Source organism: Pangasianodon hypophthalmus, chromosome 15 (genome assembly GCF_027358585.1).
Source record: "Pangasianodon hypophthalmus isolate fPanHyp1 chromosome 15, fPanHyp1.pri, whole genome shotgun sequence".
NCBI classification, from domain to species: domain Eukaryota; kingdom Metazoa; phylum Chordata; class Actinopteri; order Siluriformes; family Pangasiidae; genus Pangasianodon; species Pangasianodon hypophthalmus.
Genome location: NC_069724.1, coordinates 20,136,014 through 20,149,629, shown reverse-complemented (window position 1 = coordinate 20,149,629; position 13,616 = coordinate 20,136,014). Strand labels below are relative to the sequence as shown.

General features: G+C 37.2%; 1 protein-coding gene across 1 annotated transcript in view; it reads left to right on the top strand.

Moving 5' to 3' along the window:
* Nucleotides 1–10,461, top strand: part of arrdc1b (arrestin domain containing 1b) — a 49,818-nt gene extending 39,357 nt beyond the window's left edge. Inside the window, exons 4-8 of the mRNA XM_026928942.3 lie at nucleotides 1,939–2,093; nucleotides 3,315–3,497; nucleotides 3,631–3,807; nucleotides 4,421–4,901; nucleotides 5,881–10,461. Of these exons, the coding sequence (XP_026784743.1) occupies nucleotides 1,939–2,093; nucleotides 3,315–3,497; nucleotides 3,631–3,807; nucleotides 4,421–4,901; nucleotides 5,881–5,948 (1,064 nt within the window). The 3' untranslated portion in view covers nucleotides 5,949–10,461. The remainder of the gene's footprint in view (nucleotides 1–1,938; nucleotides 2,094–3,314; nucleotides 3,498–3,630; nucleotides 3,808–4,420; nucleotides 4,902–5,880) is intronic.
* The last annotated feature ends 3,155 nt before the right edge of the window (nucleotides 10,462–13,616 follow it).

The window sequence follows — 13,616 nt, the reverse complement described above, 5'->3', positions numbered from 1 at the left end:
TAGCATGAGGGCATTAAGGACATGGTAATGATTTACTTAAAAGTCATTTTTTAATTAATAATTTACTTTCAGTCTGTAATTTAGGTAACAGGGTTGTACTTTCAAAGTGACCTCATCAGTCAACATCGCAATATCACTGAAAATAAAGAAAAAAAGCAGAATGAGAGAAGTTTCTTTTCTTCTTCCCATGATCTTCAGGAAATTTGGATGATGCAGCTTTCTGTTGAACGTTGTGTTATGACTTGTGGACTATTCCAAATATTTCATAGGGATGAATGTGTTCAAGTAACAGTCATGGAATCACCCTAAATTTATCACTTGTTCTATTCTTGTGTGATCAATGGATGTCTGATAAAGCTAACCATAAATGTTCAGACAGCATCAGAGAGCGATGTTTGGCCAAAGTGAAGTCTTGATGGTGATTCTGGCTGACGGGCCTCTCTGCGTCTAGCTCATTATCAGCACTTAAGTTACAGTTCCAACAATAGCCCTTTCTATAGGGTTTGCTCTGGGCATCGGGGCATTTCAGAGGAAAAGGCTAAATGCCATGGCCAGAACTATTTATTTGCTTCTCTTTTCTTCCTTTCTGAGCTCAAGTGTATTGAATGGATAGTATTGATTCAAGCCACTAGGTCTTTAGTCATTAAGGATGATCATTTGGTAGAGGGTACTTGACATAATTGATGTGGAGATGATTTGATTCATTTATGGCACTTTTTTCTTCTCTCTCTCTCTCCATATATATGTGTGTGTGTGTATATATATATATATATATATATATATATATATATATATATATACACATATATACACACACACACACACATATATATATATATATATATATATCGTCAGCACGTTTTATACACCACAGGACATTTTTTTTTTTTTTTGTTTTGTTTTTTTTCCCCCACAGTGGATCTTCTGAACCAAAAAATGTTGCAGTCTAGCTAAAATCTAATGCTATGTAACTAAAAATAACAATTTGACTATTTTGAGACATTTGATGTTGCTAAAAATAACAATTTGACCATTTTGGGATATATATATATATATATATATATATATATATATATATATATATATATATATATATATATATATATATATATATATTAAAATAAAACATATATATAAGAACTTGACAATTTTTGGGCCATTTGAGTTTGCAGTGTTAGAATATAACTGATAAAATGATACAGTGCAGCTAAACTGTAACTAAATGTAACTAAAAATGAACAAACTTGACTATTTTTGATACATTTGATGTTACTAAAAATAACAACCTGAGTATTTCGGGACATTTTATGAAACTGAAAATGACAACTTGACTATTTTGGGATACCAATCTGGATAGTAAACCATGTGGACATTGGGTTATTTATTTATTTATTTATTTATATTCATATTGGCACAACAGACATTTCAGCTTAATGGACAACCATGCGCATTTTAATGTCTCTGCCAAAAAATTCCAGGATTAAATATAGCTCCCCTCACCGTTTCAATTGGATCTTGGTGCCCTGTGCTTTTTTTCTTTCTTTTTTTTTCATCTTCTTGTTTGTCTCTGTCATCCTCTTCCATTATTAGCTCTACTAAATGAGCCCCTGCTAGTCACTGTCCTACCCTGATGGAGGAAAAAGCTTTTAAATCACATGGATCTCATCCAGTGACAGTGCTATATAGAGCTCTGGCTAATTAGCCCTAGTCTGACCCTAGTCTTCTACACCCACCATTTTAGCAGAACACATCTCTTTTTATTCAGTAAATCAGTAAGTCAGGAAAGAGACCCAGGCAGCAGTTCTGTGTATTCAGTGACAGTGTGTGTCGTATCCATATGGCATTAGTGCTTTTAGGGGAGAAATGAGAATGTTTTTGATTTGATGTTTTATTTTAATTATGACTGCTGTCCCAATTAACTAACTGTACCCTTCTCAGCACACGCTCCCACTTCTTTTGAGGGCCCGTTTGGGAAGGTTGTGTACAGGATCAGGGCTGTAATAGACACACCACGCTTCTCTAAGGACTACAAGTCTCAGAAACCCTTCTACCTACTCAAAGTCATGAACCTCAATGAGTTGCCTGATATAGAGGTAAGAGGACTTAGCACTTCTTGTTGTAAATAGTGTGTACAGCAGTGATCTCCCTGATGTATATTCAGATGAGAAGTGCCTTCTACAAGACACATGTTTGGGTCTTAAATTAAATGACTATATACAGTGGCTTGCGTAAGTATTCACCCCCTTTAACTTTTTTTTATTTTGTTGTGGTACAATCTGGAACTGAAATGAAGTTAATTGGGATTATATGTCATGAGTCTTCATGCTATAGCCCATATACTGAAGTGGCTGGAAAAGCAGTATCATTTCCAAAATTCACAAAGTTGTGGTTACACAACTATTCATCCCCATTCCTGTTAAACTTCTAAATCGTTTCTGGTGCAATCAGTTGCGATTAGAAGTCATATAATTCATCTTGTCATATGATCACAATATAAATATACTTGTGCTGGAAGACTCCAAAGTTTGTAAGAGAACATACCTTAACAAACAGCATCAGGAGGAACAAGGGAAAAAAACAATCGAGGACAAAGTTCTGGAAAAGTATCAATCAGGTTTGGGTTATTTTAAAAAAATCCTCAATTTTGAGCATCCCGCAAAGCACCATTGCATCCATTATTTTAAAAAACGGAAAGAGGAGGCTGTCCACTAATTGACTATTGACCTAAAATTTTTCACGTGGAGAAAACATTTGGCTGGTTTGTGATGTAATTGCTGAGCAAACGAACATTGCACGAAGGCTTTGCTCACTGAAACAGCACATGGCAGCTGGGCAAACTTTGTCGATGAACATAGTTTGCAACAAAGCCTGTGATTGGTTGTCACGAACTAGACTGATTCATTCCAAGCTAAACCCCATCGTCGCTTTTCCATCACGTGCTTCCGACAGCTCACCATAATGTACTTTCTCGTCAGCTTCCAGCAAACAGTCTTCTTTGTGTAGTTGTGGAAATACTTAGGAACTTTTAACAGCACCACAGGTAGCACTCTAGCACTTAAACATGTTGGCCAGTATGAACATGCAGGGAGTTTGTAAGCTCACAAAGGTGGCTTCATCTTCATGCAACCCTTGCTGTGTTGTCGAAGTAGGTTGAGGCTTTAAAAAGACAGAAACAACTAATAAAACACTACAAAATGTGGAAACGTTCAAGAGGAGTGAATACTTATGCAAGCCTGTACATTGTCAAAGCCAAGCAAGGAATAATGTTTCGTATAATTTGAGTCACGGTCCTTAAAAATGATTTCTTCTGCCAGCAACCAAGTTGCGCTGTGACAACTAAGAAGTTCACCTACTTCCTGGTGAAGACGGGGACCCTTATGCTGAAGGCTCGCAGTGACCTGAGAGGATACACTCCAGGCCAAATCATCAAACTCTCCACAGAGATCCATAACAAATCAGGAAAAGACACAGGCTATGTTCTGGCCAGTCTCATTCAGGTAGGCAAACATGCTGTCTAATGTTTCAGTTCCGTTTCATCTTGAGGATATAAAGGGCCTCTGTGAGACACATCTGTGTGTAGGTTCTTTTCAAACTCCTTTCCAATTAGCTATGTTTTTTTTCCCCATGCAGAAAGTGACCTATAAGACGAAGCGGCCGCTGTTTGATTTTCGGACCATAGCGGAGGTAGAGGGGGCAGGCGTTAAAGCAGGGAAACACGCAGAGTGGAAGGAACAGATCATCGTTCCTCCTCTCCCTCAGTCTGTCCTAGTTGGCTGCAGCCTCATAGACATCGAGTACTTTATCCAGGTAGGTCCAACACCTCAAAAACATTTTGAAAAAAATACGGAGAACCTTTTTGTCAAAGTAATGTAGCCTTAAGATACACCGGTCCTTCTGATTTGTGTGACCGTCGCATGATTGGAAGAAACTATAAATATATTTCACTTTTTTATTCACTTTTTAGTCATCTTGCCTTGGCTTTTGTCTTCCTGCAAAGATCTACAGGATCTATGGAGGATTGCGTCTTAGTCCGGTTTTGCATGTTTGCCGTAATGAATATGCAGTTTGGGAGTTTTCTACCTAAAAGTGCAAATGAAGGAGGATATGCAAATATATTTATTTAGCACCTACAGTATGAATTATGGCAGCCTGAAAGTCACTTCAGGAATAGTGATTTCATGCTCAAATTAGTATAACCATAGAGTATTATATAGTACTATATAAAGTATTATATTTCTGGAAGGCTTTGAAATGAATTGACTGCTCAAACTGAGTAACATGTCAGGAAAGCACACATACAAAAGTCCAACGTTTTGCTGAAACTGCAGAACATATTTTCTTCATGCTTCCTGTCTGACTCATATTCTGCATGACCTTTCACTATAACTCACTTGTTGTTTTTATTCTTTCATTCTGAAAGGTTTCACTAAAGTCTCCTGAGACAGTGGTCACTCTACCCATCTACATTGGAAACATCGCTGTCAACTTGACCCCCACAAGACCACCTCCACCCACCCCACTTCAGCACGGAGCTGTGATGCCCGCCATGCCGAGCCTTAGCCCTGGACCAGTGGTACCGAGCGCGCCCCCAGCTGAGGAAGATGAGGATGAGGTGCAGGGTGCAGGAGCACTAAGCAGTGAGGAAATTCCTACCAAGAGTCACTCCCAGCAGGACCCCTCGGGCCATGCCATTGCCATGTCCCCTGGGGCGTTCATTCACGCTCCAGCCCAAGCTCATCCTCAGGGTCAGCAAGGCCAGTCAGCCGAGAGCTCGGCACCTCTTTTCTGTGTCTCCACGGGGGCCACCATTCCCTTTTTCACTGACGGTAACGCCACGCCCGTGCCCACTACCTGTCCTCTCATTCTGCCTCCAGAGTACAGCAGCTGGGAATATCCACATGGTGAGTGACAGTACTCTGTTGACCTGATTTACATGGTGAAGACGTTAAAAAAGGTAGAAGTAATGATGCATTACGCAGAGGACTCATTTTACACAGGGAGATGGGGTAATTTAATTAACATTATATCGTCTTTTACGAACTATAAAATGGCAAGTAGGAAATAACCATAACTCTTCTGTTCTAAAGAGTCTCCCATGGTTGAGAAAGCTTGCTGACTGTTACAAATCACTGACGCTGTAGACTCCTTCCATAAATGTTGGATAAACACTTCCTTACAGAAAATTTCACCATAGCAATGATTATACGTTTTGCTTTGGTAAACAACTAGCTGTTTTAGAGCAAAAGCATTAATATAAACCTGTGATTTGCCTTGAAGCTGGAAATACTGTCAGAGCTGCTGTAATAGAAAATTAATCAACACTTTCTAACCAATCAGAATCGAGAATTCAAGAGTGGTATAAGTGATGATATTAACTAAACAGAAAAAAAAAAAAAGAAAAAAAAGAAAACTCTCTCAGTAGTAATGGTTCTGTTCAACCTGAAATATAATAACTGAACTGTGCTGTCGCTGATATTTATTGTTGGATATATTTATATTTGTTGATATTATGCCTGTCGGATAATGTTGACATGTATCTCAGGCTAATTAGGATCTGGGAAAATTAGACAGGTACGTCATCCTGTTTGAATCACCCAATAAAATCTTCGAAATTACATTACCAAACGTCTTCTGGTGAATCTACTGCTCAAATAGTACTTATGATAAACGTGCACATCAGAGAAAGCCGGATATCTGGTTTCCAGAGTAGTTCTTATTGATTTGTCTAATCCTTAAGACATTTTGCCAATCGTCCAAATTAATGAACATCCTTGAGCAAAGGGTGAAATGGCTTTAACATTATACTGCACCTCCAGCTATTAGACATTTCTGGATTTCATACAAGTGAGTTATTACTTTTATCTTTTGTGTCATTCCCAGAGCCACCACCCACTTACGAGGAAAGCTGCAGCAGTACCAACTCCAGCTTCAACACCAGCATGACGTAGATGACAACACTGGAAAATGCCTGTCAGTAAATCTGCAACTTCCTCTGCTGGACGCTCCAGGCATTGCCATCCTCCCCAAATATGACCAAACGTATTTAAAGGGATCTTGTCATTTTTCACTTGATTTATATAAACAATATTCCTCGCTCCTTGGTGTGGAGAAAGGGTCTCTGGATCAGTGCCTAATCATGGTAGCACTCCTGAACTACTACAGGTTGATAAACCTGCATCTGTGATGCAGTGACAAACGATATATACACAGGATGTGTGTTTGTTAGCCAAGGCTGGCCTTCTGCGACGCTTGTCCCAAAACACAGGCTGAGTCAAATCAGAGCTAGTTTTGAAAGAACTGTGGTCACTCTGATGCTGATCTGTGAACATTTCCTCAGGCCTTTGCAGCGTCAGTCTGCGGCTGGAATGTCGTTCAAGGAGGACTGATTAGATTTTTATCAGCACAGTTAGAGAAAGATACAGCTTTTTTTTAAAGCTTGCATTCTGATCAGATTCTGAAATTTGTGTGGTCGCTGATTTTTTCCCCCAAAATATATATGTAATGCTGGAGATTGTTATTATCAGTATTGACGGCATTTGGCTAGACAAAGGAGAAGCACCTGTTTTTACATTTAAACCCCGCATCCCTGCATCAGAGGTGCCAACAGCTAAGGTTTAACCGTTACCACAGCAACAGCACTCACTAAACATTCATTTAGTTTTTTTCATTTCATGCAAATCAAAGAAAATGATATTCCCAAACATGAATATAATAGAATTTTTAAACTTGCTGGGTGAAGTGATAACCTATATTAATACCACACTTATTGCACCAAGCATAGATGAGATGGCTGTTGAAAGCGCTTGGTGGGGCGGGGCATTGTGTGCTGTTCTAGTAGATATCATTCCTTACTTCTATGTGAACATTAAAAAAAATCAAATAAAATTAGAATAACTGTGCACATCTTGGTCAGTTCTCAAAGCTCAGGCTTTGTGTTTAAACAGCATCTTTAATATAGAGCACGAATGCACGTAGCAGTGTCAGAGATTGCGGCCGTTAAAAATTAGCGCAAGGTGCTCTGAATTGCATGAACACAAAGATATTCTCAAGTATGGAGCAGTAAAAGAAGTGTGCAGAGAAACTGTTGCACATGAGAGCAGTTCAGTTCTGCGAGCACCGAGTACTGAGACGCTTGCACCTCTTTTCGCTTCGCTCTTTAGCGTCTACACTTTGCTCACTTGTCAAGTCAATTAAAGTAAAAGAGCCATGGCCTACAGTAAAAAAAAAAAAAACATGTCATTTGTAATCATTATATGATTAGATTTCTGAGAAATTGTGTTTAAATATAAAGTAAATCAAATTAAATTTTAAAAAATGTTTTTGTGAGGTTTTTTACCACCATGTTTGATAGCAGTTTGCTATTATTATTGTCATTATTATTCCTGGTATTATTATAGTTATGTGTATTTAAAAAAAAATCATGGCCTTCACCCTTGTTGAAGTCAGCGTCAAACAAAACGCCCCCCCCCCCCCCCCCCCCCCAATCTGGTTTAAACGTTTACCACAGTTATTTTCAACACAGTTTTCTGAAAAATATTATTCGGTTACTGGCACAGGCCTAGGCGTAGAATTTATGATTTCTGACCTCTTCCAGTGGAAATACAGGAGCCTCCTTTAAGCGAATTTCAAATAAAGCAATGGTCAAAACAAACACAAATAAAAGCGAATACACTGAAGGGGAAAGGACACGGGGTGTGAAAGATGCACATTTCCTTCTGGTAGCGATTTCCTTCGCTTCACACTGACTTTATCTAGATTAACTCTGAGTTATGTATTCATGAGCCAATAGAAACCAAGAAACCAAGTTGCATAGCATACATCTGAGTAAAAAAAAAAAAAAAAGAGCCACCACTGACATGGAAGGGATTTTTATGGTAAAATATCCTGCTAGGATTATCTTGTTAGCAATGTTGGCACCTCTGCTGTGTATCGACTACATGCATATTTTGTTTCTTGATGATTTTACGAAGCCTTTCCTTACACCTTAGGTGTTACTACATTCAGATTTGATTATGCAGTACGTAATGAATTTTAAACTCTATTTAAATAAGATGAAAATATTGCTGGAAGAGAAGTTTGGAATAAAATGTAATTTCTTTAACTTTAATCAATTAATTAATTTATATAATTAATTTAATGTTCAGGCCGGGTAATATATATATATATATATATAAACATCATAAAATCCCCTCAGCATTTCACAGGTCAGGTGCGTCTTGAGTTCCTGCATGTATTCACAAATTGAATGAGTGTCTGGCAACAAACCAGAAATGTTTCTTTAGCTGGAACAAATTGCCAAAGTTCGTGAACCCAGTGAACCCAGGATATACAGGAATGTTAAATTTGTCTGATTTTTTTTTTTTATTAATTCACAATTGATGGAGTTTTAACAAGAATACCCAGTTGAGGCCTTATCCTGCGATTGCTGTGTAAAACTCTGATGGTGTTTCTCCAGTATTTTAAAAGTTGTACTAATCCTTCAGACCCTTAAACTGTTCTTTTTTTTTTTTTTAAATTGAAGCACAAAATGGCACTTTTTAAATAGAATTCGACTGTGTGCATGTGTGTTTGTGTGTGTGTGTGTGTATGTGTGTCATCCTTCAACTCCTGAATGTAGTATCAGTTGTAGATTTACTTTACTGTGATTTTCTCTCATTATATCCAACCCTTCTTCGGGTTTTCTTTCAAATATTCAGTCGAGAGTGTTAACCATAGCTACGCTGTTAGATTGCACGAAAGATTGTCCACTCCTTTCATTTTTTTCTGTATGTATAATTTTCAGTACTATGAGAAAAAATTGAATGGCGTAAAAGAAACGCTCACATTTTAAATGAGACTTTGTTCATTGATCATCTTTCTAAGCGAATCACTGTGTTACAATGCAGCACCTCTTATTGTAATAAAACATAGGATTATGATTTGATTATGGAATTAAATACAAGAGTTGGTAAAACAATGGGAAAGAGATAATATATGGGAAAAGTTTTAATAATTTTAAATATTTTAAATGGACTAAATTCTAGAGACCAGTCTGTTTCTACTGCAAGTTTAATACGCCTCACTTTAAGTTTTTAAACATTACAAGACCTCTAACACATGAAGGTCAGGTAAAAAGTGATGATTTTAGATTTGTAGCAAACTGACTCAAATCAAAATGGTGCTCTCTAAGCTCCACTATGCTAGAACATCTGACAGTTCTTCCATTTCCATGCTAAACTCTACATTGCCTGATGTAGCAAACTAGACAAAATGTCATCCAACTCCATTTTTACTCATAAAACTATATAATGCTGAGTGCTTTCAGTTTTAGTGAAGATGCACGTGTCACCACCTTTGCTCAATCTACACAAACACATGCCTTAAATCTACGAATAGCAACTGTGGCAAATGCAGAAATATGTCAGTATCCATTGTTTCAGTAAGAAATAAAACACGATGGGGGTGTGCTGTTATAGGAAAATAATAAAAAAGAAATGAAAAGAAGAAAAAAGAAAAGAAGTGGAGTTACCATTACCTTGCAGAAGTTGATTATTTTTCAAGAACAGGACACCCTATGTCTTTTATTCCTTAATTTTTTTATTATTTAAAGAACAACACATAATTTTTATCTGTTTATTGTTACGTTTATTGTTGTGGAACATCTGCGAAACAAGTTGTTCCATCACCAGCCTCTCTGTTTTTTCTTTCTGTTAAAGTTAATAAGACAAAAAAAAAAAACAAAAAAAAAAACAAAAAAAAAAAAGCTTCTCATGTTGTCGAGAAAGCCCAATGTCCATTATGGAAAACTACAAGTTACAAAGCACTGACACTGGAGACTCCTTCCAAATAAACTCCTTCCATAAAAAATGGTCAAATAAACATCTCCTCAGCATGTCAACAATGAGACACGTGACATCCAAGTCCCTGTGAATTAGCTGTTAATATAGAAATGATCATTAGAATGCATTCATATAAATCTTGCAGCTGATCTGTCAGAGCCGCGGTTATTGGAAATGAATTAAAACCTCCAGACCAATCAGAATTCAACAGCACTGTGGTATAATATCTTTTATTTCACAAAGGAATCCTCTACATTTGTTGACTGAATACATCCTGGTTCTTAAAATGTGTTAAAAGTTCCAGTCTTAAAATGCATTGTTCTTCCTGCTTTACTTTTCCATCTCCAAAGGTTCAACAGCTTTATGATGATCTTTATTTGTCATGTGTTTTCTTTCCCTCCTGTTGACATGGTCTCTAGTTTTGTATTTTTCTATTGGTATGTATAATTATGCGTGTATTGCGATCTTTTGAGCCGTGTTGTCATCTGATCCTCATTAGCAGGCTTTGGAATACAGTAGCACCACTGTGGATCGATGTCATATTAAAAAAAAAAGAAAGGAAAAAAAATATTTGAATCCAAATTAGTTTTGTTTGTTAGTACATTGTACTAATAAAATCTCATCAGTCTCTATCGCTTTACAACTTCTTGTGTTGTGTCTTGAGTCTTTATTTCATGGTTTTAATAAGGATGTGTTGAACTGGAGTCCAAATTTAAAAGCTTTACTCCATCTTGCTCAGCAAATCCGTCAAGCGAGAAAACTGAACGGTTGGATAAATTGTAAAATCATTAGCTAGCCCCTTAGGCAAGTCAAAGCTCAAGTGTTCTTGCTCAATTCTGTGTTTTGATTGCCTGGAAATACAACTGACTAGGGTAAAAAGTGGTAGCTAACATAATGTAATAACACGCGGCAAGCTAGTAGGCTAATAAAATGCATTAATACAAAGAAAAATGAACAAGATAATGGTTGTGTTTGCACCTTTGACAAAAGGTCAGCAAGTTGGTGACAAATATTTCAGCTATGAGTTGTGGCGTTCTATCCTTGCATTACTTGGAAAAGATTATTCAAGCCTAGCTAATATCGTTATTTTCTCTCTACATGTTTAACCACAACGTAACTGCATGTAGTAATCAATACAGGGTGTCCCATAAGTCTCCATGTCCAGGGGACTATGTATGCCAGCATCCACGTCGGATGTGATGTCCACGTCTTGATTTCCAGTCTTTTTGAATTTATTAATAAGTTTATATGCAACAGTGGCATGTGTGATGTGCTTGCCATGTTTCCTGTTAAAGTCCATTGCAACTTTGCGACAGCTATCTAAACCAGCCGTGAGAATGATTTCAATACGTTCTTCTTTTGTCAAAGGCTATCTGAAAAAAATATAATATAAATTAAGTATGAAGACATTTTGCTAAAAAGTGTTAATTTCCCCTATGTGGAATATGGAGACTTTTGGGACACCCTGTAGAGTTAGTTGACACCTTTGTGCCAGACTTTATTTTGTCAGTTTTCGCATTGTTTCGACATACCAGCGTGCTCCTGATTCTGGAAATATCATCTCTCATCCGTTAACACTAATTAATCCACCTAGTAAAAAAAAACAAAAAGGTCTATAGTCAAAAAGATGGTGTGTGTAGTGCAGCTGGTGATGAGATTCAGACCAAGGAGCTTGTGATATGGTTACAGCATCGAGATGTGTCACGCCACTGTGAAGAGCATTAAGTTTAATCGTAGCAACATACCAAGTGAAAACTTTTGCGAAGGTCAATAAGGAGTTTTTTTTTTTTCTGGTTGAACCTACTTGTCCACTGGGAAACTATGAATTAAAAAAAAAAAAAAACTCCAGACTTAAAATCTGCTTGTCTCTGGCACCCAGGCTACTGATTTGTCCACACCAATCAACTGTCTGTAATTTGTACAAGCAGCACTGCTCCAAAATTCAGATAAACACCAGAACATTACCCAAAAAGGACTGATTTTTTTATGTCATACACATTTGACTACTGGGGAAAGAATTGTTCTTGAAAAAGGAAGTTGCTCCAGTCTATTTCTAGATTCAATAAATTATGTATAGATAATGGTGTCAGATTGAAAGCTTCACTGATCCATGTGTTAATGAGAGTGCAAGCTATTTTTTTCTGTTAAAGTCTTGTATTATTAATGTCATTGTGTTATTAAGTATTAATAAACCCAGTATGTGTCACTTGATTCTAGCATGTGCTTTTCATAATGCTTGAATTGTACAATAATCATCAAATCAGCTGTAGTTTCTTCATTTATAATAAAAACACTATAGCATTTCTTCCTTCTGACCCTATAAAAATGGCAATTAAGATGACTGTTAAAGGGCTGTTTTTTTTCTTCTTCTATTTAATATACACTCACTGGCCACTTTAATAGGAACACTTGTCCAGCTGCTTATGCATGCACTTATCCAATCAGCCAATCATGTGGCAGCAGTGCAATGGATACAATCATGCAGATACAGGTCAAGGGCTTTAGTTAAAGTGCACAATAAACATCAGAATCTCAGTGACTGGTTTGGGTATTTTAGAAACTGCTGATCTACTGGGATATTCATGCACAATAACTTTACACAGAATGGTGCGAATAACAAAAAATATCCAGAGAGCGGCAGTTCTGCAGCCGAAAATGCTTAGCTGGTTATTGTCTCTAGTGACATTTTAGGCATGTATTAGCTACTTTCCCTGTAAAAGAATGGGCAACAATGTGACTCTCTAGATTTGGTGACTTCTTAGACTGCTCTAGTGAGTTTATTTCTCCAGCTCACATCATTGCTGCTTGTTATACGAGTTGACAGCAAGTTCGGTCGACTCACCACGGCCTCGGCCTGACCGAGTTGTGCTAGTGTGTGCCTATGTTCTCAGGGATCAATCACTGATCACCATTGTTCCCAACAACCAATCACCAGTAACCAGCTGTCTTCAGAAAATATTCTTTCTTTGTGTAATGTTTTGATATGCAAACGATCAAGATGATTTAATAAATATATATGCAAAGAAGTCTATGATGACTTCCAGCAAATTTCTGAGCATGCATTATGGACTTTCCCCTGAAAACAGGCAACACTGGTGTGTGCTTAAAGGATAAAAAGGTTAATTGAGATGAATGAATGAGTGAATTAATGAATAGCTTTACCAAAACTAAATCATATACACCTGTCTTGTTTTAAATTTTAAAGACTGTAAATGATCAAGACCATGAAGTCTGAAGGCATTTATAATATCATGTTACAACAAAACTACAGTACTGCAAACCAAAGGAGGATTTTGTGGAAGTCTGTGGAAGTTTACACAAACTGACCACACAACACTTAGTAGATGGAGTTCCATATCAGGGGCTACACTACATGGTTTAAAGGGGTTTTTAAAGGTTCTTTGTGGTTGTAGCTTTCTAAAGGAAGCTGTTGTGAAATGGAAACCTTGAGTTAAAACCCAAAGTGGAAACCTTAAGGGTTCTTCTAGAGAACAAGCCAAAGAACACGTTAGTGTGCTAGATGCTACATGCTAACATTTTAATGAGTGTAGTGCAGTTACATAAACAGTAATACACACTAATAACAAACGCCTAAATTGTGTAATTAACTAGTTAGAAATGACTTAACCAACTTTTATTTTAGTGAATTGGTACTGTTGGTGTAGTTTTTCAGGCAACAGTTCATCTACTTCTACTCAAACATGGCGGCAAACTAAACTTTTACACCGCCTACGTGGAATTAACCACCACACTGGAGCAGGCTAATTCCACAAGGGCTTTAGTTGAACGCAATTATGC